The sequence below is a fragment of the Aplysia californica genome, unplaced genomic scaffold (assembly GCF_000002075.1).
Source record: "Aplysia californica isolate F4 #8 unplaced genomic scaffold, AplCal3.0 scaffold00236, whole genome shotgun sequence".
NCBI classification, from domain to species: Eukaryota; Metazoa; Mollusca; class Gastropoda; order Aplysiida; family Aplysiidae; genus Aplysia; species Aplysia californica.
In genome coordinates, this window is record NW_004797506.1 from 691461 (window position 1) to 713702 (window position 22242).

Below are 22242 nucleotides of genomic sequence, written 5' to 3' on the forward strand. Positions count from 1 at the left end.
GTGTGATCCCGACGGGGGCAAACATTGTATCGCTTCATCCAGTTTTACGTGTATGTGATCACATTCACGATAGTGGCTGATCTTTGACGCGACGGACAGTTTATTGATCTCAACTTTTCACTCTTGTTTGATCGGCTATGCCCGCCCGGGTTTTTTTTCCACAAATTATGATCTGAAATGCGGGATCTTAGCCGAATGTAGACCTTCAGAGTGAATCAGAGCAGGATCTTGAGGGTGACTTTTGTATAGTAAAAATTCTGTTTTCTGAAAACAGCGGGATCTTAAGCGAACCGGGATCGTAAGTGGTGGGATCTTAGGCGGAGACTACTGTATAATAAAAGAAGTTTTTAAAAAGCTAATGTACTGCATTCACCTAAAAATACCTAACGTTCATTTCTTTGTACAGTGGAGAGAAAGCTTAAACCCAAATCTGCAGGACCATCTTCTTTTCTTTTCATTCGGATTAGTTGTTTTCGGATTAGCCATGCTCGGTATAAGAGGACTCTCATGTACTTTCTTTCCAACTTTCACACAAAAATATGAGTAGTAATCATTCTGTCTTGACCGCTTCTTTTTCCTCAGGTTTACGACCAACTTTGCTGAACATACATTTGATCCAAAAGCCTATCTGCTTCATGCATGGTGCAAAATAAACAAGAGGCCATTCAAATTGATTTGGCACTCGTCCTTGACACTTTGATTCAAAGAATGCGAAAAGTGGAAACCAAATGCGAGTTCGTCTAGCATCGGGTTGCATCAAGGCCCTGTTGTTAGCCAAGGTATGGTAGTACATGAAGAGGCGGGAGGAAAGGTAGAATGCCATAAACACATCGATGGAGTAATGCTCGTGAGCTGCCAGCAAGAAAAATATCCCAAAGAAGTTGAGACACCATGAAATGATGTGCACAAAGTAATACTTCCTTGGGGTGTCTGAAGGAGAATAAAAAAATTGAAAATAAATATCAAAATATTAAAACATGTTACAACCTGAAAAAAAAGATATTACCAGAAATTACAGAGGCTTTTATAAAATCATTAAAAAGTCTAATCAGTAGCTTCATCAAGAGACAAAAATTCTCAGATGAAATGTTTCTTCCGGCCCATATATTACAGAATATAGTGCCACCGTGGCTCTCATTACGTCCGCACTAAGAGGACTGTTTTAGCTTTAGAAAGGTTTTTGTTTAAGCAGAGGTTTTACGGCGCTCGCAACTGCATAAGGTCATATGAGCGCCAAGGGGTAAATGTCAACAGAGAAGTCTACACAGGGAATCAGACTTACTCTGCTCACCTCTCAAGCTTCAACAGCACAAAGTCTGCTTCAACTAACAAAGCAACCCGGAAATAGCGGGTCTCAAGAGAGTGTCAAACATACAAAAGAAGTAGAGGTAAAATGACAATAGTAAGGATTAGGAAAGAAACAGCCGCAGTTCCCTGTTGCAGTTCAGGCAGTTATGAGAATGACATTGATGAATAAGCCCATATACAATTACAAATCTGCTAGGCAAAAGACACTTCAGTTAGTAGCACCGCCCCAGGGGGTGTTAGTAAGGTTTTACGGCGTTTGCAACTACATAAATGATAAGGTTATATAAGCCCAAAGAGGTGGATGTCAACAGAGAAGTCCAAACGGGGAATCGGGCTTACTCTGCTCACCTCTCTAGCTTCAACAGCACAAAGTCTGCTTCGACTATCAAGGCACCCCGGAAATAGCAGTTTACAAGAGAGTGATAAACATACAAAAGAAGTAGAGGGAAAATGACGATAGGATGAGGAAAGAAAAAGCAGCAGTTCCCCCTAAGTTGCTCCGGCACAGTATGATGAGCATGGCATTGATAAATCAGCCCATTTACAATTCTACTGTGCACAAGAACATTTTAACATCCCCCCTTTGGGAATGGCCTAAAGACACTTCAGTCAGTAGCACTGCCCTGGGGGGGGGGGGGGGGGGTATTAAGAGGACAGTGGTGTTTCCTCAAACCAAATCCATATAATGAGCACAAACTAGCTATTCACATGTTTAACACTTGAACAAAGTGTGTCATTAATTAGGTTTTTCAACCTCAGCCTTCAAATAAAGTGGGGGATTTGCCTTTGAAGTATTGCAATTCAAACTTCCCTAACTTTCTGGGAAGCTTAATTAAGTGCTTTGATTTGAATGGGGATCACAACTTACATGATCACAATAATGATCATTACCAATCACACCAAAGGGAACTAACAACTTGAAAGAGCTGTCTCTTACAAATCAAATTGCTTGTAAGAGGGAGAAAATTAAATACAGTGGAATCCTGTTATAACGAGGGGTGGGCGGTGCGAAATGTCTGTTATAGCAGGATTCTCATTATAAAGGATCCAGTAATAAAATCTAGGGACATAATAAAGTAGGCCTAATCTATGAGTTTGGTGTTATGTTATTTTTTTTGTTATCTCCCCTGATTATGATTTTGTTCAGCATAACCTGTAGGTATTATGTACTTGATCAAACATCAAATCAGGTTTCTTTCTCTAGCGCTAGCGATGTTGACAGCTTGGTTTTGGCGATCAGAAAGAAAGGGCTCTAGGTTAAATCGCCCGCTGTGTTGTACCCCCCCCCCCTTCTCAACCACACCCTATGGTGTGTTCCGTCTGCTTGCGCACATTGGGTACACATCACACCCTGCCCACGCCACACATTCGCTTCATCCATCATTGGAGAAATGAGAGGCATGGTAGGCCTAGGAGAATGGGCTGGCCTATCACGCTATGCGTTCTGCTTGTCTGCGCATGCAACACACTCCTCACTCATTCGCCCCGGCCTTCACTGTTGGCACACGCGGGCTCTCCTATTCTTTGTTTCGCTAGATCACCAACATGTTTCTCAACTGGTGAGGTTTTACACACGTATGCACTGTGCACAGCAGCAGCAATATTCCACTATAACCGACTCGCGTGTTTGTCTGATAGCGCTATAGCAGTATTTTATTTACAAAGATAAAGAAGGAAAAAAAAAATCGCGGTTTTAGAACAGTGTCTTTGTAACAGACTTCTCGTTATGTCAGGACACGTTATAAGTGGACTCCACTGTAAAACCAAACACTATTCCACAGATTAAATATTCTCAACATAATAGTCAATACCTAAAGCAAAACTTTCTGACATTTAAGTCAACTCTTTGTGACACCCTGGCACCCATGATATCCAAATGCAACACACAATCATCTCCAAGTATTCACGACCTTACAAGAAATATTCTAAAACACTTACATTCAGTGATAAAGAAATTGAGGAGTGTGATGATGGAGGTATGGCCACTGAACATGTAATCTCCACAAGTCCTCACACCTTGCAAAGACATTCCAAACCCCTGCCAGATCTCAATTGCTCTCTCCAATCGGGAATAGAAATCTCCATACCTCTGTGGAGAAGAAATGAACAAATATCAGCTTCCAGGCACATATATGGAATAAAACATGTTTTGTTGGATTGCAAACTTACTTTAAACACAAAAATGGCTATAAAAGCACCAGTGACTGTGTTAAGTGTTAGTTGAAATAAAGGATGGAACACAGGAGGACAAAACCAGACGACAATACAGTAGTCTCCGCCTAAGATCCCACCGCTTACGATCCCGGTTCGCTTAAGATCCCGCTGTTTTAAGAAAACAGAATTTTTACTATATAAAAGTCACCCCTAAGATCCCGCTCTGATTCACTCTGAAGGTCTACATTCGGCTAAGATCCCGCATTTCAGATCATAATTTGCGGAACAATAATCCGGGCGGGACAGCTGATCAACCAAGAGTGAAAAGTTGAGATCAATAAACTGTCCGTCGCGTCAAAGATCTGCCACTATCGTGAATGTGATCACATACACGTTGTAAAACTTGATGAAGCGATACAATGTTTGCCCCAGACAGGATCACACCGGGGTGTGAACTGACCGACCCGTTTGTTTTCCCCGAACATCCCACTCACACCTGAGCTGTCCCCCTAAACTTACATCACTCGCTGGGTGGATAGGGCCTACTCGTTCGCTCCAGGCGGGATCACATTGAATTGTGAACTCATCCCTGACCATTGCAGAAGTTGTCTCTACTCCCGAATTTGCGAGACAGACTGAATTTTAATTGATGCGTTCACAACGTAGAGATCTAATGGTGTGTAACGACAAAGGTGGTTGGGGGGAACTCGGTCAGAGATGGAAAGCTATAAATTTTCGACAGGTAAAGGGGAGGGGCAATTGAATAAGCGTAGACCTTGAGACTCATGATAGGATAATAAGTGAAAATGGCATGCCACTATGCACTGTGATAGGTCATCAACGTTAACCACTCTTTGCTCGCCATACGTCATAAACCCACCAAGGGGTCACGTCAGTTCATTTTACAGTGCAGGGAGACCATTTTACCGATTGTGAGCCTTAACATGGGTCACGCTAGATTCTTCCCTGGGTTCGTCGGTTAAGATCCCGGTTCGCCTAAGATCCCGTATTTCCTTGCTCCCGAGCACCGGGATCTTAGGCGGAGACTACTGTACACCATATATACTATAACGTATACGTATGCATTCATAAGAAACAAACTATATAAATCTATCGAAGTAAACAGTTCAGTTTTTGAAAGAGTTTTGCAGCACTTGCAGTAGAATTAATTCAACAAGAGTAGAGACCATTTAACTTCTGAGGTACATTTATGGACCAACTACCAAATAGGAGGGGAAAACTGTCACATCTCTAGATCATTGTTATCAGAACTAGAACTGAATACTCTTGGTAAGGGGAGAAAGTACAATTCTTTCAGAAACATTCTCATTCACCAATTTATGGAGGTTCTTACAAAACATAAAACTGTGGGTGTCAAGTTTCTGAATGCCAGTTCACTTCTCAGCATTGTAATGATCACAGGTCATGTCATGTTAGGAATATAATCGGGAAATTTTTTTAAAAAAAATAATAATGCTGGAAAAACACAAAATCAGCATGCCACACTAGAACTGCTACCAATTACTCACTTTGGGACTCCAGTAAGTTACAGAGAAATAATTTCTTCTTCACTATTTCTTACCCTGCCACTACACTGTAGATGTTTTCCAGGTACTGACAAAGATGTGATCAACATAGTCACACAGCGCAGGAGAAAAATGGTGCCCATCAGAGAAAAAAGACGCCTCATAAGAATAAATCTGTGGCCAAAAAAGAAGTATTATTACATGTGATGCATTTATCAAAGAAAAAAATCCATTGGAAAATAAATTTCATGACCACCAAATCCCCATCACCAATTTTGCTCATTTTATATGGTTTTAGTAGGTCAGCAAGGCAACAAATAAAAACAATTTTGTAAAATTAAAACAGATATTAAGTGCAAATCAGAGGTTTTATATGATAAGAATACAAAAAAGAGGAACCCCACAGCTTTAAGGAGGACAGCAGGTTAAAAAGAACTTAATGGTCACTAACTAAAGTACCTGTTAGGCAAGGGATTCTGATTTCAAGGTATCTTGAATCATAAATCTAGACATGAAAAGTCGCAGTAAAAAGCAAATCGAGTACCACTGTAAAGTAATATTTTACTTGAAAAGAGTAACCTTTTTTGGTTATCGCTGTTGTCATTCCACCATACATACTCTAAAGCAGTAACTTTTTTATTTAGAAAATACAAATGGTTAAAAAAATATTAACTCTGTAAATTTTCCTGTAAATTTTAAGATGATAATGAAATAGTCTTTGCTTTCTTTCTTTTGCAAAAGTGATCTTTGCGAAAATCTATTATTTCAATTTTTTAGAAAAATCCATCAAATGTTTCGGCAGGCTGCACACAATCTCTGTGAAGAGCAGCATTTGGCCCGCAGGGCATAGTTCGTTGACCCCTGCTTTAAATACTTTTCCCCCACAAAATTATTATATATAGATTATAATATATCTATGAAAACCAAAAGTGTAGACAGTATTGAAGCACTACTACCAGACTGGTCCATAAGTAAACCTACATACAAAGTAAATCTGTAAAGACTAAGAAACTAAATGCAAAACATACCTGTGTTTGTGAAAAAAGAGGAGAGCAAACCACATTATTGCCAGAACGAGTCCAACCATCTCACAGGCTTCAAATGCCCAGGGAACATACGGCATGTTGTCCAAGAAAAGATCAGGGAGAGGAGGGTACCTATCCATCTCGGGAACACGATCATGAACTACAACCATGATAAACGCTGTTATCAAAAATACAACAAATATATAGAGGAAACTGAGCACCGTCTTCCACAGTTCCATTGGAATGTCCTGAGAAGGCGAACATGTTGAGTTTCTGAATGTGTGCCTACTGCGTACTGATGTCCCTTGAAATAAGGAGTTGTCAAATCCCTCAGACTCTGTGCTATCTTGCCTTGATGGAGTCCCCTGTCTGTCGTAACCAGGATTAACAGGCTGCGTTCTTTCTCTGCAGCTCGACTCATGGAGCAAGTGAACTGCTTCCCTAGCAATCAGCTTTGAGGGCTTAATATTTTGTGCCTGCAAGGCATGTATTTTAAAACTGAGACGCTTAATATCACCTAAATAAGGAATGCTCATTGGGGGATCCTTGAGATCCTTTTCTGTCAAACTGAGTAAACCTTGACCATCTATCCTATGACCTTGACTAAATTTAGTGGCATACTCTATAAAGCCATTTGCCTTTAACCACTTCTCAACATCTTCGCAGGTCCAGGTGTCCACATTCTCTAACTTGTCTTCCATCCTCAACAATGCTGGGGGGAGTGTTAGTCTGAAATATAGAAGGGGGTAAAGAGAATCTCGCTTAGACCTAAATCTTCTTCACATTAATAAAGAAGGCACGATATTAATCCGGCTGGAAAGACATAACATTGATAAAGCTGGTAAATGTGGTTGAGATGCCTTTTAGAATCTGAGGGTGAAAACATAGAGAACGCCGAAATTTCAGCGGCTGAAGATCAACGCTGACTGGCTCCAGCACGCGTGTCTGCTTAACTCCACATAGAAGGGCGTCTGTTGCTGCTCCTTTTAAGCTCGTGCTTGCATAGATCTAATCTAGATCTATGTAGTTCTCTTAGTAGACGCACTACGGAAAACTACACAGGCCTCAGCTTTTCAAATTCACACACTCAACCGACACACAGTTAGGCCTAGATCTAAGAAAAAAATTAAACCACAACATAGCTAGTATTGATGAAGCATTTATTTAGGGAAAAAAAAACCCCAAAAAACCCCCACGAATTTCCTAAAATATTGCTTAAAATTTAATTCTGCTCAGAAGCCCCCTTAATTTTGACGATGCTGATTTTGAAAAATGTAATGAGTTTTTGTACTCGTGAAGCATCAGCTCTGAAATGACCATTTAAAATTGTCACCAGTCCAGTCGGGTGACATCAATCAAACCGCAGAACCTGCGTTGGCAACGGTAAGACGGCATTGAGTGTTGACTGCGAGGCGCCCTTCCCAGGTTTTCGGTGCGATAAGAATGCAGTTTGAATTCCAATAAAGCCGACAGCGCCAATTGGAGCTTAAAGCTGCCTGCAGTCTGTCAGCTCTATATGGGGTAAGTTGGAATTCATAAGGGATTTTTATACCCATCGGCACTGACTGTGTCAGTCTCTGAAATCGGCGTTCTCTATGTTTTCGCCCTTAGTCAGTTCATCACCTAGTTCCCTCAGAGGCAGCAACAGCCAGAAACTAATCGACTTATCTAATACGACGTCGAATATATAGCAATGTCATCTTCCATTTTATTACCTTTTAACTATGTTCATAGTTTTCCCCAATTTTCTATGTAAATTAGCACAGAAATTAGTCCTATGTCAGATCATAAGAAGATCCACAACTCTCCCTCTATCTAATGTACCTTTAAATATTACATTGATAAATCTACACATATCCATGGTGTTATATACTCAAGCAGAGTAACTAACTGGCTTCTTGAAACTTTTTCAACATGCATGAAAAAAAGAAGTCTTTCTGAATAACATAAAAGTAGACAAAAAACTAAACCAAAGGACTTTTACACTGTATTTTTAGTGCAAGCTGACGAGTTGATTTTTATTGCAGTTAGTCCACAGAAATATTTTTTTAAAATACTGCAACACAATAAGAGCATCGACATGAAAAGTTTAACAAATAATTCAATCAACTTAGACATTAGCTTTTCCAAAATATACTTTTGTAAATGGGTATTCTTAATAAACAAACTTCGTTTCCAGAGCTTACTTTCAAAACTTATTTTTAAATTGATCGGTATATATTTAGTTCAGAGCATTCTCTAAGTTACTTAAGAACTGATTGGTGATATGCAACAGAAAAGATGTAAGCTGTATTTTGTTTGGCAATTATTATGATTTTAATTTGAATTTGAGAAAAACTTGAAGTACATTATTATCATATATCGGTTTGCAGATAAGGCATTATAACCTGTAAAGTAAAAAGTAAGTGAAAATGGCTACTGAATAAAGTTAGTTACAGAGCTATACATAATACAGTGCAGATTTGTAGGTCAGGCCCAACGTTGTGGCCTTGGGAAAGGACTTTCTACGAATTTTTCTCACTTCACCCAGTTGAAAGTAGGTGGCCATTAATGGTAAAGGATCTAGTAAGTTTGAGCATTTTTAACACACCTGTAAAATGGCTGCTTGCACTCCCAGGTTGAAATTGTTTCAGAATGCCATCAGGTTCAGGTCTGCTAGGGTAATAATAGATTTCAAAGCGCATAGAGCTTGCTACTGAGTGGAAATTTGTGCAATGCAAATGCTATTTTTATTTTTATCATATCCTGTCTTAGAATTTCAATAAACTGTAGCCATCAAAGAAACACATTTAACTCCTTACACCACATAAACAAAAAAAATGTGTTTTTTCAATTGAAAATGTCTGGGAAACTTTTTCCTTCTACATCAGACGACTATGTATCTGTACCTTTGACTATACCTCTACGAGGGTCACCATGTTTTTTTGGTAAGGTGTTTTACGGCACTCGCAACTGCATCTTGTGTGAGGGTGAGGGACACTTTAAGCATTATTCAGTTTGGTAGGAATTAATTTTGAATTTCGTCCGGGTTGTGGCCGAAGCCAGCTCTTATTGATTTTGGACCACCAATGGATCTTTAATGGGCGCAGTTTGCACATGAGATCTCCGGGTCAGGGGGAAGGGGGGCAGAGTGGAGATGAAAACAAACAACAAAATATGGTAAGAGAGCTAGCAGGAAAGGAGGTGAAAGAAGAACATTTAAGAGAAGAAAATTATCCACCACTGTCAAGTTTCAAACCCAGGAGCTATTGAATGAGAGGTGAACGCCATAACCTCCAGACCAACCACGAGAGCCTTCACTCCATAGGCCTAATTTGACTAAAAGTGCAATATTGTTTGTTTGTTTTAGTAAGAGTTTAACAGCACTCGCAAATGCATAAGGAACATACCGGACACATGAAACATTTTTAGTTTGATAGTAATTTTTTGACTTTTGCCCCAGTGGCAGCCAAAGCCTACTCTTATCAATTTTAGGACCACCAAGGGATCTTTAACATGCAACTTGCACATGGAACCTCCAAGATTTTTTGGCCTTATCCAAGAAGGCTAGAGGTGTTGGATCTTACTTACCATAAAATCAGGGGTGTGGCTGAAAGACAGCAGTTAGGAAGAGACTTAAGCGAGTACAGTTTAAGGCTTCAGAAAGAGTCGGGAGGCCAGAGGACCAGAGGAGGGGGCAAAGGATGTGAACAAAGGATGTGAAGGGGGGGGGATAGAAAAGGGAGACAAAAGCAGACCAGAGAACATGGTTAGAGAGCAGGAAAGGCGATAAAAGTGAAAGAAGATAATTTTAGAGAAGAAAATTTTCCTATGCAGTCAAGTTTCGAACTACTGAATGAGAGGCAAACACCGTAACCTCTAGACCATGAGGGAGAGCCCCTTTTAGTCAAGTGTAATAGTAATAGGCGGGTCAGTAAGAACACCCAATCGGACCCAATCAGGGCCCCACTCCTTGTATGTCAGTCATGTGTTGAAAAAGTAAGGTTGCTAAAGTTGGTTTGTGGGTCCAGTTTGATCCATGATGCAGACCTGCCTACCTGTCGATTTGGGTCTCAGGGACCTAGTCAAGCATTTTCAGGGACATTGACCTACCTCTCAGGGACAATGTTTTTCATAGCGGCAAACAAACCATTGCACCCCACGCAGAATAATACAACAGTGGGTCATTATAATAAGCTGTAGAAAAAAGCAAAGTAGGAATACACAACGAAACGCTTCTTCTTTTTCTCCTCATTCTCGTTAGGACTATCACACGATTGCTTCATTTTCACTTCCAAGTAGCCTACAAAATGAAGATAGGGTGACTGCCAGACCGGCTTCTCAATTTTCCAGGGGCATGTTACATAACAATGACAGCACAAACTCTTGCATTAGACGTGTTACAAGAGAGTAACACGCGCGCGTACACATACACACACACAAGTGTGTAGCCTACATTATATTAATACAGTAGTCTCCGCCTAAGATCTCGGTGCTGGGGAGCAAGGAAATGCGGGATCTTAGGCGAAGTGGGAATTTAACCGACGAACCCAGGGAAGAATCCATAGCGACCCGCTAAGACCTCACTTATTATCCTATCATGAGTTTCAAGATCTACGCTTATCCAGTTGCCCGTCCCCTTTACCTGCAGAAAATTTATAGCTTTCCATCTCTGAGTCTCTTACCGAGTCGTCCTCCCCCCCTCCACCGCCTTTGTCGTTGCACACCATTACGTTGTGAACACACCAATTAAAATTCAGTCTGTCTCGCAAATTCGGGAGTAGAGACAACTTCTGCTATGGTCAGGAAAGAGTTCACGGTTCGATGTGATCCCGCCTGGAGCGAACGTATCTATAGACCCTACCCACCCGGCGAGTGATGTAAGTTTGGGGGAGAGCACAGGTGTGAGTGCGATGCGTGGGGAAAACAAACGTGTCGGTCAGTTCACACTCTGGTGTGATCCCGTCTGGGGCAAATGTTGTATCGCTTCATCGAGTTTTACAACGTATTCATGATAGTGGCTGATCTTTGACGCGACGGACAGTTTATTGATCTCAACTTTTCACTCTTGGTTGATCGGCTGTGCCTGCAAATTATGATCTGAAATGCGAGATCTTAGCCGAATATTGACCTTCAGAGTGCATCAGAGCGGGATCTTAGGGCTGACTTTTAGTAAAAATTCTGTTATCTTAAAACAGCGGGATCTTAAGCGAACCGGGATCGTAGGCGGAGACTACTGTATATCCAGTACATGTAAACAAAATGTCTGTGTGGCACTAGAGCCTTGTGTGACTTAGGTATTTCAGTCTGTATTTACTTTAAATTTTGTAGCTATTTTTATATTTCTCCCCTCATCATTTTAAATAAACTATTATCAAAATGAATCCAAGAGAATCTTATTAAAATATCAATACTCTTCTCTCCCCCCAGTCCTATACTTCCAAACGCTTAGACTTTTAATGAACTTTGACGACCCTAACAACTTAACTGCTGGTACTCACACGATGCCGTATGATGCAACGCGAACGCGCGCAAGTTCACTGCTGACCGGTCACGATAATGAGCCCGCCAAGCTGAAAATCGGAAGAAGCTTCTGTAGGTGCCTGAAAGACAGTGCCGATTGGGCCCGATTGGGTGTTCTTACCAAGCGGTAATAGGCCTACAGTTCTAATAAAAAATCAAATATTATATTGAACAATCAATTTTCTACAGATGTAAAGTCAATGTTCATGTTTAAAAACAGATTATAAACACAAAAAGAATAGGGCTATATAGGCCTAGATATTTCTAGAATCTTCATCTAGAATTTAGATCTAGACTTTATCCTAGAACTACTCTCTCTCTAATCATGAACACATGATAAGAGAAAAAGTGAGTGAAAGTAAAATAACACCATTTTAAAAGGCCAGAGGACGACGGCGGCTATTCGGACAAACTCCAATGCGCGTGCGCAATCACTAGGTGTACCGGATGTGAAGCAGACAAGCAATTCGACCTTGGCCTTCCTCAGTTTCTACGATCTGACCAAGGAACTTACAACAAATGGACGCTGAACGTGGTGACCCAGTGCGAACTGTGGTCTTTTCTTTACAAATGATAAAAATAATAATAATAATAATAATGAAGATCATTTCTATAGCGCCCACTCCCGTGTAAACACAGCTCTAGGCGCTTTACATAAATGCATGTAAGAAAAATATTCATGCACGCGACACACACACACACTCACACACACACACACACTCATATACACACTCATATACACACACATATACATATACACACACACAAACACACGCATACACACTCACGAATACATAACACGCACACATGTATGCCAAACACACACAATCACACTCACACACACACACACACACACACACACACACACACACACACACACACACACGTACACACACACACACACACACACACACACATCTACTTGCTTATCACACGCACACGATTACACATCGTCACGAAATGAGAATAAAATAATATATACACTGCAATTCACAAAATACATAAATGGATACATAGACATTTACATAACATTGTACTGAACATGAATCTACTGACTTAAAAAGGATGTCATTAAATGTGTCTTTAAAGATTTTTAAAATTTAGACTCAGATGTTGTATGTCTCAAGGGTTGGGGAAGAGAGTTCCAAACTGACGGAGCAAGGTGGGCGAACGATCTTTCGGCTAATTTTTTACCGCCTTTTCTAGGAACTCGTAAAAGATACTGGTCGCCTGATCTTAGTGATCTAGATGGAACATGAATCTGGATGAGATCACTAAGATATGAGGGAGCTTTGTTATTGACACATTTATGACATAATATTGCAATTTTATATGACATTCTAGCTGACACGGGAAGCCAATGCAACGTTCTTAACATGGGAGTAATGTGGTCCCTCTTCTTTTTCTTTAGCACAAGCCTAGCAGCATGATTTTGAAAACGTTGTAACTTGTGAAGAGAGGTATTTGGTAAGTTAGCTAGTAAAGCATTGCAATAATCGATGCGTGAAAACAAGAAAGATGACACGAGCGTTTTCAACGAGTGTTCGTTCAAAAACATAGACATATGACCAATTCTACGCAATTCACAAAATAAAATGGTACATAAATAATTGATATGATGTTCCATTGACAATTTTGAATCAAAATACACTCCCAGATTTTTTGCTTTGTTAGTAAAATACAGTGTTTCATTTTCAGTACAAATATGATCAATGTCTACGGGGATATGGCTTTTCTTTGGGTTACATAACAGAAATATCATAGTAGAGCCAGGCAGTGGGCAACGGTATGGGAGGGAAGGCAAAAAAAAAGGGTGCAGGTGGTGGCGGCCTACATGCGATCAAACGTAGAACGGCGCATCTTCCTGATTGGCTGCTAATTTTAGTACAGTAATGTGATGTCAGAACTTCCTGGGATACCCACAGATTATTTTAAGAAGGCCGTGGAGATACCGCATGTAAGCACATTTTGGAATTCCTAGATCTAGATTCTAGTATCTGGACAAGATGGAAGATCGCTTAGATCGTTGATGCTCAAAACAGTAAGAACTCTGATGCTTGAAATTGAAACACGGTTAGCGCAAAGACAATAAACTGCATGAAAACTGCCATAAAGACGCCGGAGGATTTACCCCCCGAGAAAGGGGAGGAGGGGGCTGTCTTATAAGGACTTACGAATTTTTATGTTTTGATCCCTTTGTAGTCGTGAAACGCAGTGTAAAACTTTCCAGTAGTTTAAAGTCCGAATAGCAACGGGAGACTATTCGGACTCGAGTATCTCGCTTACAGTACAGTTTAACCGGTGATAGCGCACGCGCACTGTAATTTGAGTCCGAATAGCCTCCAGCCTTCAGTGCATGACTGTTTGATGAAATCTTCTCTTTGTCTCTGCTAAATTAACTGTTGACAAACACATCAGTCATTACTTACTCAAACTCGCTGAGTGGTCTTTATCGTTCAAGAATTATTATTACAAAGTGGCTAGCCGTACTTAAGTACGGCTAGACTGAGAGTCTAGCCGGCTTACGGCTAGACTGCCAGTCTAGCCGTACTTAGATCTAGGTTTGGCCCAATCGACTGAAGCCTGTAAGTACTGGCCATCTCGGCCGTCTGGACAAGTCGGCCGCCCGCCTAGGGGAGTGTTGTTCCAACTCGTTTTAAAGCCAATCTTAGTCGGATATTTTGTTAATTTATAAACCAATGTAATCTTTGTTAAGTAATGCTAACAATCTCGCACGTTTTGTTTCCCTTTCACCTGTTTTCACTGAATGTTTGTTCCTTTTTGCGACAGAGCCAGGTAAATCGAAAGTAGGTCCACCATTTTTTCATCGTCTCCATAACTTGAACCAGAGACACTAAAATATAATTAAATACTCTCTGCTTGAACTATGCATACTCATAAGGTCATAGACATGCGCAGATGCTATATATTACTACGTCATATGACCTGGGACGGAAGGCAAAGAAGTCTTTTGTCTATTCCGGGAACGAGGGGAAGCCCTTCTTGCACGAAGAGGGATGTGGTGGGGTGGTCGAGTCAACCGGACTAAAAATGTTAAGTGTCCGGGTTGTTCGGCCGGGGCTGGCCGAGCTTTGTAGACTCAGTTCGCGCATATCGGCCTAGTGCACAATATGTTTTTAAAATATATTTTCAAGCTTAGCCTACCCATTTTTTAATTGTTTATGCCTATTGTTTATTTTTATTATTTCATTTGTTGCATTAATTATTTTTGTGGCCAGTGAATTCGATTAAATGGATTATTATTAAAAAATTTGGTGATATTCATGGATTGTGTTGCTTGCACCAAGGTAAGGTTACAATTTTATTAAGGCGCTGGTTCTATTTTTCCAACGTTCGGGAAAATAAACTTGAACTCTGTTTCTCCGAACGGTTTCCGTTCTCGAGATTAATAAACTGTTGATAATTTACGAATGGAGTGACCCGTGCCCGCGCGCGCGCGTGTGTCTGTGTGTGTGTGTGTGTGTGTGTGTGTGTGTGTGTGTGTGTGTGTGAAAGTGCGTTGCGTGCGTGTGTGTGTTTGCATGCGTGCGTGAATAAGGTGTGAACGAGGCGTGTGGGGGCGGGGCGTGGACGGATTTTTTTTGGATTTAGGCTACATACATGAAGGATTTTAGCTTTTGCTTTAGGGTTGACTAAATGCAAAATAGGTTACTGCCAAGGTCGAGCTGTCCTGTTTTCTTGCAGTACCTTTTGAAGGCATTTTCAAATGAAGTATAGTCCAGGAACGTTGCCCCGACCACAGCTGAAGTATCTGAATATTATTTATAGTCAGACATTCAAAAATCTCTAGATTCTAGCTCTAGAAATTGAATTCGATGCAAAAAAAAAAAGGCTACTTCCCAGTCCTTGCTGAATGGCAGAATGAAAGATGATGCATAAATCATGCAAATCTGTTTTTTTTACTTGACAGAAGGGTGTAAAATGGATTTCATAATTTGAATGAGTGGTTTTGAAGGTGATTGGGGTGAGACTGAGATTAATGAATCATCATCAATGCCTTTCACCCCTGGCAGGGTACCCATAGACCACACAAGCTCCTTCCATTCATCTCTGTCCCGGGCCATCCTTCCAAGCTCGTTCCAAGTGAGCTTCATCTCTTGTCCCTTTCCACATGCATCTCCTCCTCGTTCACGTGGCCTACCCCTGCCTCGTGCTCCCTGTGGGTTCCACTGCAGTGACTGTTTTGTGATGTTTCCGTTGGGCTTTCTTAATAGGTGTGTCCCATCCATCGCCACTTTCTTAGTCCTATTTCTACTATATGCCTCTGTAGTTGTTACAGTTGCTGAGGTCTCCTTTCATTTACAGCTTGATTAGGTGACCTTCCTTCCAGTCTGATGGTATTTCCTCCTTTTGGTCTCCTTGACAGTGCGCCACGGGGGCGCACGGCCAGTTTGCGGTACCTACAAGCAGTTTTGAAGTCAGTTTTGCAGCCTTCCCCTTTCCTTTACCCCTCTTTTTCCTCCTTTTGCCAAACCTTTTCAAATAGAGCACAGAGAATTTCCCCTATAATGTATCTAGCTGCCTTAAGGGCCTCCGGTGGTGTGTGGTCGGGACCATCTGCCTTGATGTTATAGCTGCCGTATTTTCCTCTCTCGAAGGTGATTCCATAACTATTGTGGGGTCTTTTCTGGCTGGAAGAATTTCTGGTTGGTTTTCTGGAGGTGGTCTTTTCAAGAGTTGATCACAGTGTTCTCTCCCTCGGTTAAGTTGCCGCTTTGGGTAAAAGATAGTCCTTCTCTCCTGTCTTTCACTGGTTGAGTAGGCTTGCTAAACCTTCCTGACAGAGTTTTTGTTGTCTGGTGTACAATCTGCAAGTGTCCGTCTGTTGCTGCTTTCTCTACCTTTTTGGCCAGGTCATTCAGGTAGGTATTCTTGTCCTTCTTGATGGAACTCTTTACCTCCCAAACGCCCATAGTCATGGAAATCGCAAATCACAATTTTCAGGGGAGGGTTGGGGGGCTGTGTGTGGAAGGACCGGGGGGAGGGCAGTGCGAGTTGTCGTGCCTACCTGATCAGCTACACCGTTCTACGGACAATATTGAAATCTGTCAATTCAGATCAAATAGGCCTATAATTGATGAAAGGTGTGATTGGCAAGATCATAATATTAGTTCTGTTAAAAAATAAATTAGTTAATAGAAATGTACGGTACTGCAATTTTGCTAAAAGCTAGACCCTTACTTTGAAACAAAGCCTTACTAACTCTTTACCAGACATTGTTTTTGCCTTATTTAATGAAAACTATTGTTCAACTATGGAACAGTTTGGACGAAGATTTAATTTACATTAATAACAATTTATGTACTTCGAAAAAAGCTTTAGGCTGATCCTCCAAAACTCTACTAGCATAACAATTTTAGAGATATATATTTATAAGCGAAGTCATTTTGTCACACATAATTGGGGTGGGACGAGATCCGTTTGACGAAATGACTGGTTACCCCAACTGTATGTGGCTTGAACCAGTGAAGAAACAATGACATATTATTTTAAAGAAATGGAAGAAGCAAAACAGAGTGAGGAGAGGAAGTAGGAATCTAAAAGAAAGCAACCAATGAAGAAGAGAAGAAAAGAAAACATGCAGAAAAGAAAAGCAGAGAAAGACTGAGGAGAGCAGGAAAAAAAGGATGAAATAAGAAAAAAGAGGGGTAAAGGAAAGGGGAAGGCTGCAAAAACGTTTGAGGTTTTAGGTAATTAGTAGCAGTGGGGGTGAAGCAAATACATGCATTTGAGTGATGAGTCTGAAGTGATGTTTACAGCCACATGCACAATATAAATGAACAGTAATACAACAATATTAATCTTAAGCTAGACTCAGTATTCTGACGGTAACTCAATGTTATTCTGATGCATGCTCTAAAGGTCTTATGAATACTCGAAACAAGATGGTTAAGATGGAAGAATTTTGATGGATGATGGTAAAAATGACCTGCAGTATCTTTCTTTGTTACAGGTCAGAAGCCTAGATCTAGGTCTTTTACACTTCTAACTTGTGTTTTAATTTGAGGGATGGAATTTTAAAAAAAATTTCAGTGCAAGCTGTAAGGTACAATTCATCGAAGTAGGGGAATGTAGATCTTGAAATTTTGGAAGTACTTCCATAACGAGCGACCACCCCAACATTAACAAGCTCAACAAAGAAGAGACCTAACCCTAACCATTTATCCCAAACCCTAATCCTATCCCTCACCCTCTATATCTACTCTGTTCCTTGCACGGCGCACCGGCAGTGGAATTTTAGTTGCCGCGGGGGGTTCCCCGCCGGGCGCCTTATCACATCGGGGTCACGGGGGTCAGCTCCCTGTCGCCACTCTGTCTGGGCCGACTTAATTTTTGATACTTTTCAACGTACAATTTAAGGTGCATCCTTGCATTTATGGTAATTCTCATTTAGTGCACCCAAAGCACGCATTTCTGCTCTTGAGACTCAAAAAAAACGGACGTTGTAACTTGTCTGGTTATTTCGTTAGACGCGCTGGAGTCGGCAATGCTAAATTGTAATTTTTTTGGGACTAGCGTGAATGAAAAAAAATCAATATAAAAAAAACGCATCGTCAAAATCTGTCGAACTTTTGGAATATGAACGACATAACATTAGTGCAGATACTCAGAAAAGATGGTATCTGCGCTTATAATAGAAGGCTGTAATTTTGCAATTTTATCCATCGGGCACACAATTCGCTACGAAGTAATTCCTCCAAATACAACTTTATGTGTCTTAATATAATCATGAATATTCGCATATTTTCTCGAAAGTTTATAAAAGTTATCATGAAGTTTCTCAATGAAAAGTACAAATCGATTTTAGTGCTAGAATATATCTTCAACGTAGATCTAATACACGAACAGTATCTGTTACACTCCAGAAATTGCTTACTTTTCTTAAAACGCTAAGTCTAGGTTTTGTAAGTTGACTGAATAATTAATAGGGATGACTTCTCGTAATTGGGTTATAAGAATAATTTCTAGCTTTCCAGGGACACTGAATCAGCACCAGACTTTTCCAGCTTTTTTTACGTTTCTATGACCATTTGCAATAACTGACAATGTGACTGATTTCTTTACATTCATAATTGTGTCCGCGCATATTTCCTACACAAAAACTAAGAATGAATGTTTTAGCTGTCGTTATTTTTATTCCATACTAGAAGTTTATTTCTACCCATGTATTTACACGGTTTTGTGGTTTTTTTAATCGCTTATATTATATCTTTTTAGTTGTATGCAGGCTGCCACAGACACAGCATGATTCATGAACAAACGCAGAGTAACTTTCTCTTGTTTAATAGTAAAATAAGAGCTAACGCTGATCGTCTTTAGTTAAAATATGCAGATGTGCATCTTTCTTCTCTTATAACTTGACTATTACTACTACCGCAGATTTAAGATTTCTCACGGTAAAAGACATGATATTCGTAGTCAGTTTAACACAGAATTTGGAGAGATCTGTCGTGCCTTTTTAAAATAACAATCATTTATTCATAACTTTGTAACTAAAATAGGACAAATTGGGTACTCTATAAACACTTGTCTAGAACAAAAACTAAGGCACAGAAACTAACCATTCTAACGCAGAATAAATCTCAAGACATTGAGCTTTTAGTACATTCGCATAATGGTTTGCTGTGTGGGATGGGGAAGAAGTTATATCGTTTTAAACATAGTCAAAAATGCGAACTTCCCGACCGACAGCGGCAAAGTCACCTCAGGGCTCATTAACCCAGTGACCCCAAGCCGGGGAGCTCCGGCGGGCTGCTGAGTCACGCGAACTAAAAGTAACAGAATCGGGCGAAAAGTGACGCCGTGCTTGGTGGTCGCTCGTTATGGAATTCCTCCCGAAATTTTCCATGCTTTTCGTATTAATCAGTTTAATTTTTCTTTATCTTGTTGTCTTGTGTTCCCGGCCCATGCTGTTATACAAAAATTAATCTTACTTTCTAGGGTAGAATGATAGAATATGGACATCAATGTTTTATCAACTTTAAAATGCATAGCTCCCTCAGACAAAATTGTCTTTTGATCACTTTTTATACAGGACAGAAGTGTGGACATACCAGTAACTGTAAGTGTCGTTGTTTCATTCATTGAAAGAGAGTGAAAAGAAAATTCATCATATATAGATCTATATTATATATAATATGTCAGTCACTCTGTTTGTCCACTTGTCTGTCTGTATATCTACTAGATCTAGATCTAGAATCTAGGTCTAAGTGTCTGCTACAGACTGCATTTCTGTCTCTTCTCTCTCTGTGTCTCTATCAGGTGTGGAGTCTTTTTATCTTCTTTTTTCTTCTCAAAATGTCTCTGCTCTTTGTAACAAAACTATGACAATGAACATCATGATGATTATTTATCCCTTTTTAATGTAAAAATAGTCTTAAAGGTTTTAATTCTCACTAGATAGATAAACATTTTAATTCTCACTAGATAGATAAACATGGGTGTTATAGAGCATAATTCTAGGTGGCCGACATTCCCGGACCCATCTGGCCGACCCGTCCGGACCCGGCCGAAAATGAGCCAAAAATGCGAAATGAAATTTTGCCGAGTGACCCACAAAATAATAAACGATAGTTCATTCCACTACCACCATCATGTAGAGGATACTTTTCTGCTTCTTTTAAGTGGTTTCCCGTGTGTCAACAACAATTGAGGCTCTGACAGTGTTGAAATAAAAACAATATTTCTTAGGGGGCCGAGATGGCCAAACAGTACTCTAGTAATTATTCAGATTTAAATGCATGCAAGTCAGTAAGGCACCTTTTGGTTTTGTCTGAAATACAAATTTATACTTTAGGCATTGCAAACTAAAAATTTCATTTACAATTCAGCCATCAATATTAAGTACGGCTAGCCTGCCAGTCTAGCCGTACTTATCTTAGGCCCTATTATTAACATTAGAAAACAGGAGGTTTAAAATACATGCACTGTCATAAAGGCACCTGGTTTCGTCTCAAATACAAATACTTTAGGTACTGCACACTAAAAATGTATATTACAATTCAGTAGGCCTATTTTTTGTAAATGGTCAGTCTAGCCATCATATTTCTTAAGACAAGAATAAGTACGGCTAGACTGTGAGTCTAGCCAGACTGCCAGTCTAGCCGTCATTAAGTACGGCTAGCCTCTTTCTTATTATTATGAATTGCCCCGGAACACTTCACTTCACTACAGACTAGATCTAGATTTACACTACACAGACACAACAAAAAAATTGTAAGTCTGACTGATACCCAAGTCAGATAAAAGTAGATCTAGAGATCTAGATCTAGAATCTATATCTAGATCGGAAGGACTTCCGTAACGAGCGACCACCCCATCAAACACAATAAAGAAGAGGCCTAGTAGACCTACCCCTACCCCTACCCCTAACCTTACCCCTATCCCTACCCCAAGCCCTCAATTCTGCTCTGTCTCATAGTGGTCGCTCGTTACGGAAGTCCTCCCCAGAATCTAGATCTAGATTCTAGTACTAAGTCAACTTGCATGCAGACTAGAATCTAACTTTACTTTAAACAGAAATGTAGATCTAGATTAGATCTAGATCTATATCTAGATCATCTAGATTTAGATAGCCTCTATACAATCAATACACCAAATTTGACAATACACTCACAGGCCCAAAGCAGATCTCTAATTTGTTGTTGATGTAGCCAGCCAAGCCGTCGCCACACTGACAAACAGAAGACGAAGAGACAATTTACAATTTGTGGGTGGACAGTGAAGTAGTGGACAGTGAGCATCTAGTGACTGAAGACTGGTGACTGCGACTGAGTATAAAAGAGTGAAATTTGAGCGGCCTCATGTCAGGTTAATAGGACATAACATGGGAGGTTTAGAGTTTAGACTGATTTTTCTTAAAGTATTGGTTTGTATTTTAAGTGGAACACCTTACAAGAGAAACGAGAAAAAATATATATGTTAAAAGAATTGCAGACTACAATTTCCAAGGAGTGAATAGGCCTACAGGATGGCTCTTTTTGCGATTCAAATACACATCCTAATTGGCAATTACTTCCATTCCAAATTCCAACTTTTGAGAGTGCAACTTCCAAGTGAAAGCGAAAGTAGGGGGTCTTGGGCCAACATGAAAATAAGAGAGTTTGGGTTTAAGCCTTATTTTTTTACTTGTTATAAGTAAAAAGTAGTAAAATTTTATTTAATTAATGAATAAGGCAGTAATTAATTTACATTAAAGTGGAAAGGAAAAATGTGTAAATCTCGTACTCTGTGTGTCCCAATCTCGTTCGTTCCCTTCCGACATTTTCCATCGGTGACCTTGTTCAGTCAAGAAACACGCACTGTAAGTGCCGGTAGAGTTCTTCATTTGTGTTCTTTTATTAGTGCTTATTCCTCGAAACATTTAAGGTAGAAATGCATGTATCATGTTTTTAATGTGTGATTTTTTCCTAGCAGGCAATCAAGGGTGCAATCATAAGATTTACTCGAAGTGGACCTGGCAGTTGTGTTCGCATTCATCCTTTTCTTGGCCTTTTGGGCCTGCCTATAAATTGCGTGTGGTACTTGCTAGAATCTAGAAATCTAGCAGTCGACGCTTTATTTTACCAGATCTTTACCTATTCCTAAGAAATCGGTAAACATTAACTGTTGCGTTGTACATTTTTGCATCTCTAAATCTATATAAGGATTTGTCATTAGTTTTGAGTGCTGTAGATCTAGTTCAGTGGTCTGTCAGGGGAGAGTAG

At 40.1% G+C, this 22242-nt stretch overlaps 1 protein-coding gene across 3 annotated transcripts; it reads right to left on the reverse strand.

The window, feature by feature from the left end:
* Positions 1-446: 446 nt before the first annotated feature.
* On the reverse strand, positions 447-21645 carry LOC101854579 (sphingomyelin synthase-related protein 1). 3 transcript variants are annotated; one of them, XM_035970212.1, is made up of 6 exons: positions 21153-21645; positions 11494-11565; positions 6017-6742; positions 5045-5162; positions 3247-3397; positions 447-930 (listed from the first exon to the last, which is right to left on the reverse strand). In XM_035970212.1, exons 3-6 carry the CDS (start codon positions 6712-6714, stop codon positions 551-553), a joined length of 1347 nt encoding a protein of 448 aa, XP_035826105.1. In that variant the 5' UTR covers positions 6715-6742; positions 11494-11565; positions 21153-21645; the 3' UTR covers positions 447-550. The 3 variants fall into 3 exon arrangements, with proteins under 3 accessions (XP_035826105.1, XP_005100175.1, XP_012938950.1); XM_005100118.3 differs by having other exon boundaries at positions 11494-11595; XM_013083496.2 differs by lacking the exon at positions 11494-11565 and having other exon boundaries at positions 21153-21644.
* Positions 21646-22242: the final 597 nt, after the last annotated feature.

Bases quoted from the DNA above. Each gene is read 5' to 3' on its own strand.
- LOC101854579 (XM_035970212.1), bottom strand. From the start codon at position 6,714: ATGGAAGACAAGTTAGAGAATGTGGACACCTGGACCTGCGAAGATGTT. The intron at 3,398-5,044 runs GTAAGAAATAGT...TCTTCTCCACAG, and splicing joins ATCTACAGTGTAGTGGCAGG to AGGTATGGAGATTTCTATTC. The intron at 931-3,246 runs GTAAGTGTTTTA...ATTCTCCTTCAG, and splicing joins CAATTTCTTTATCACTGAAT to ACACCCCAAGGAAGTATTAC.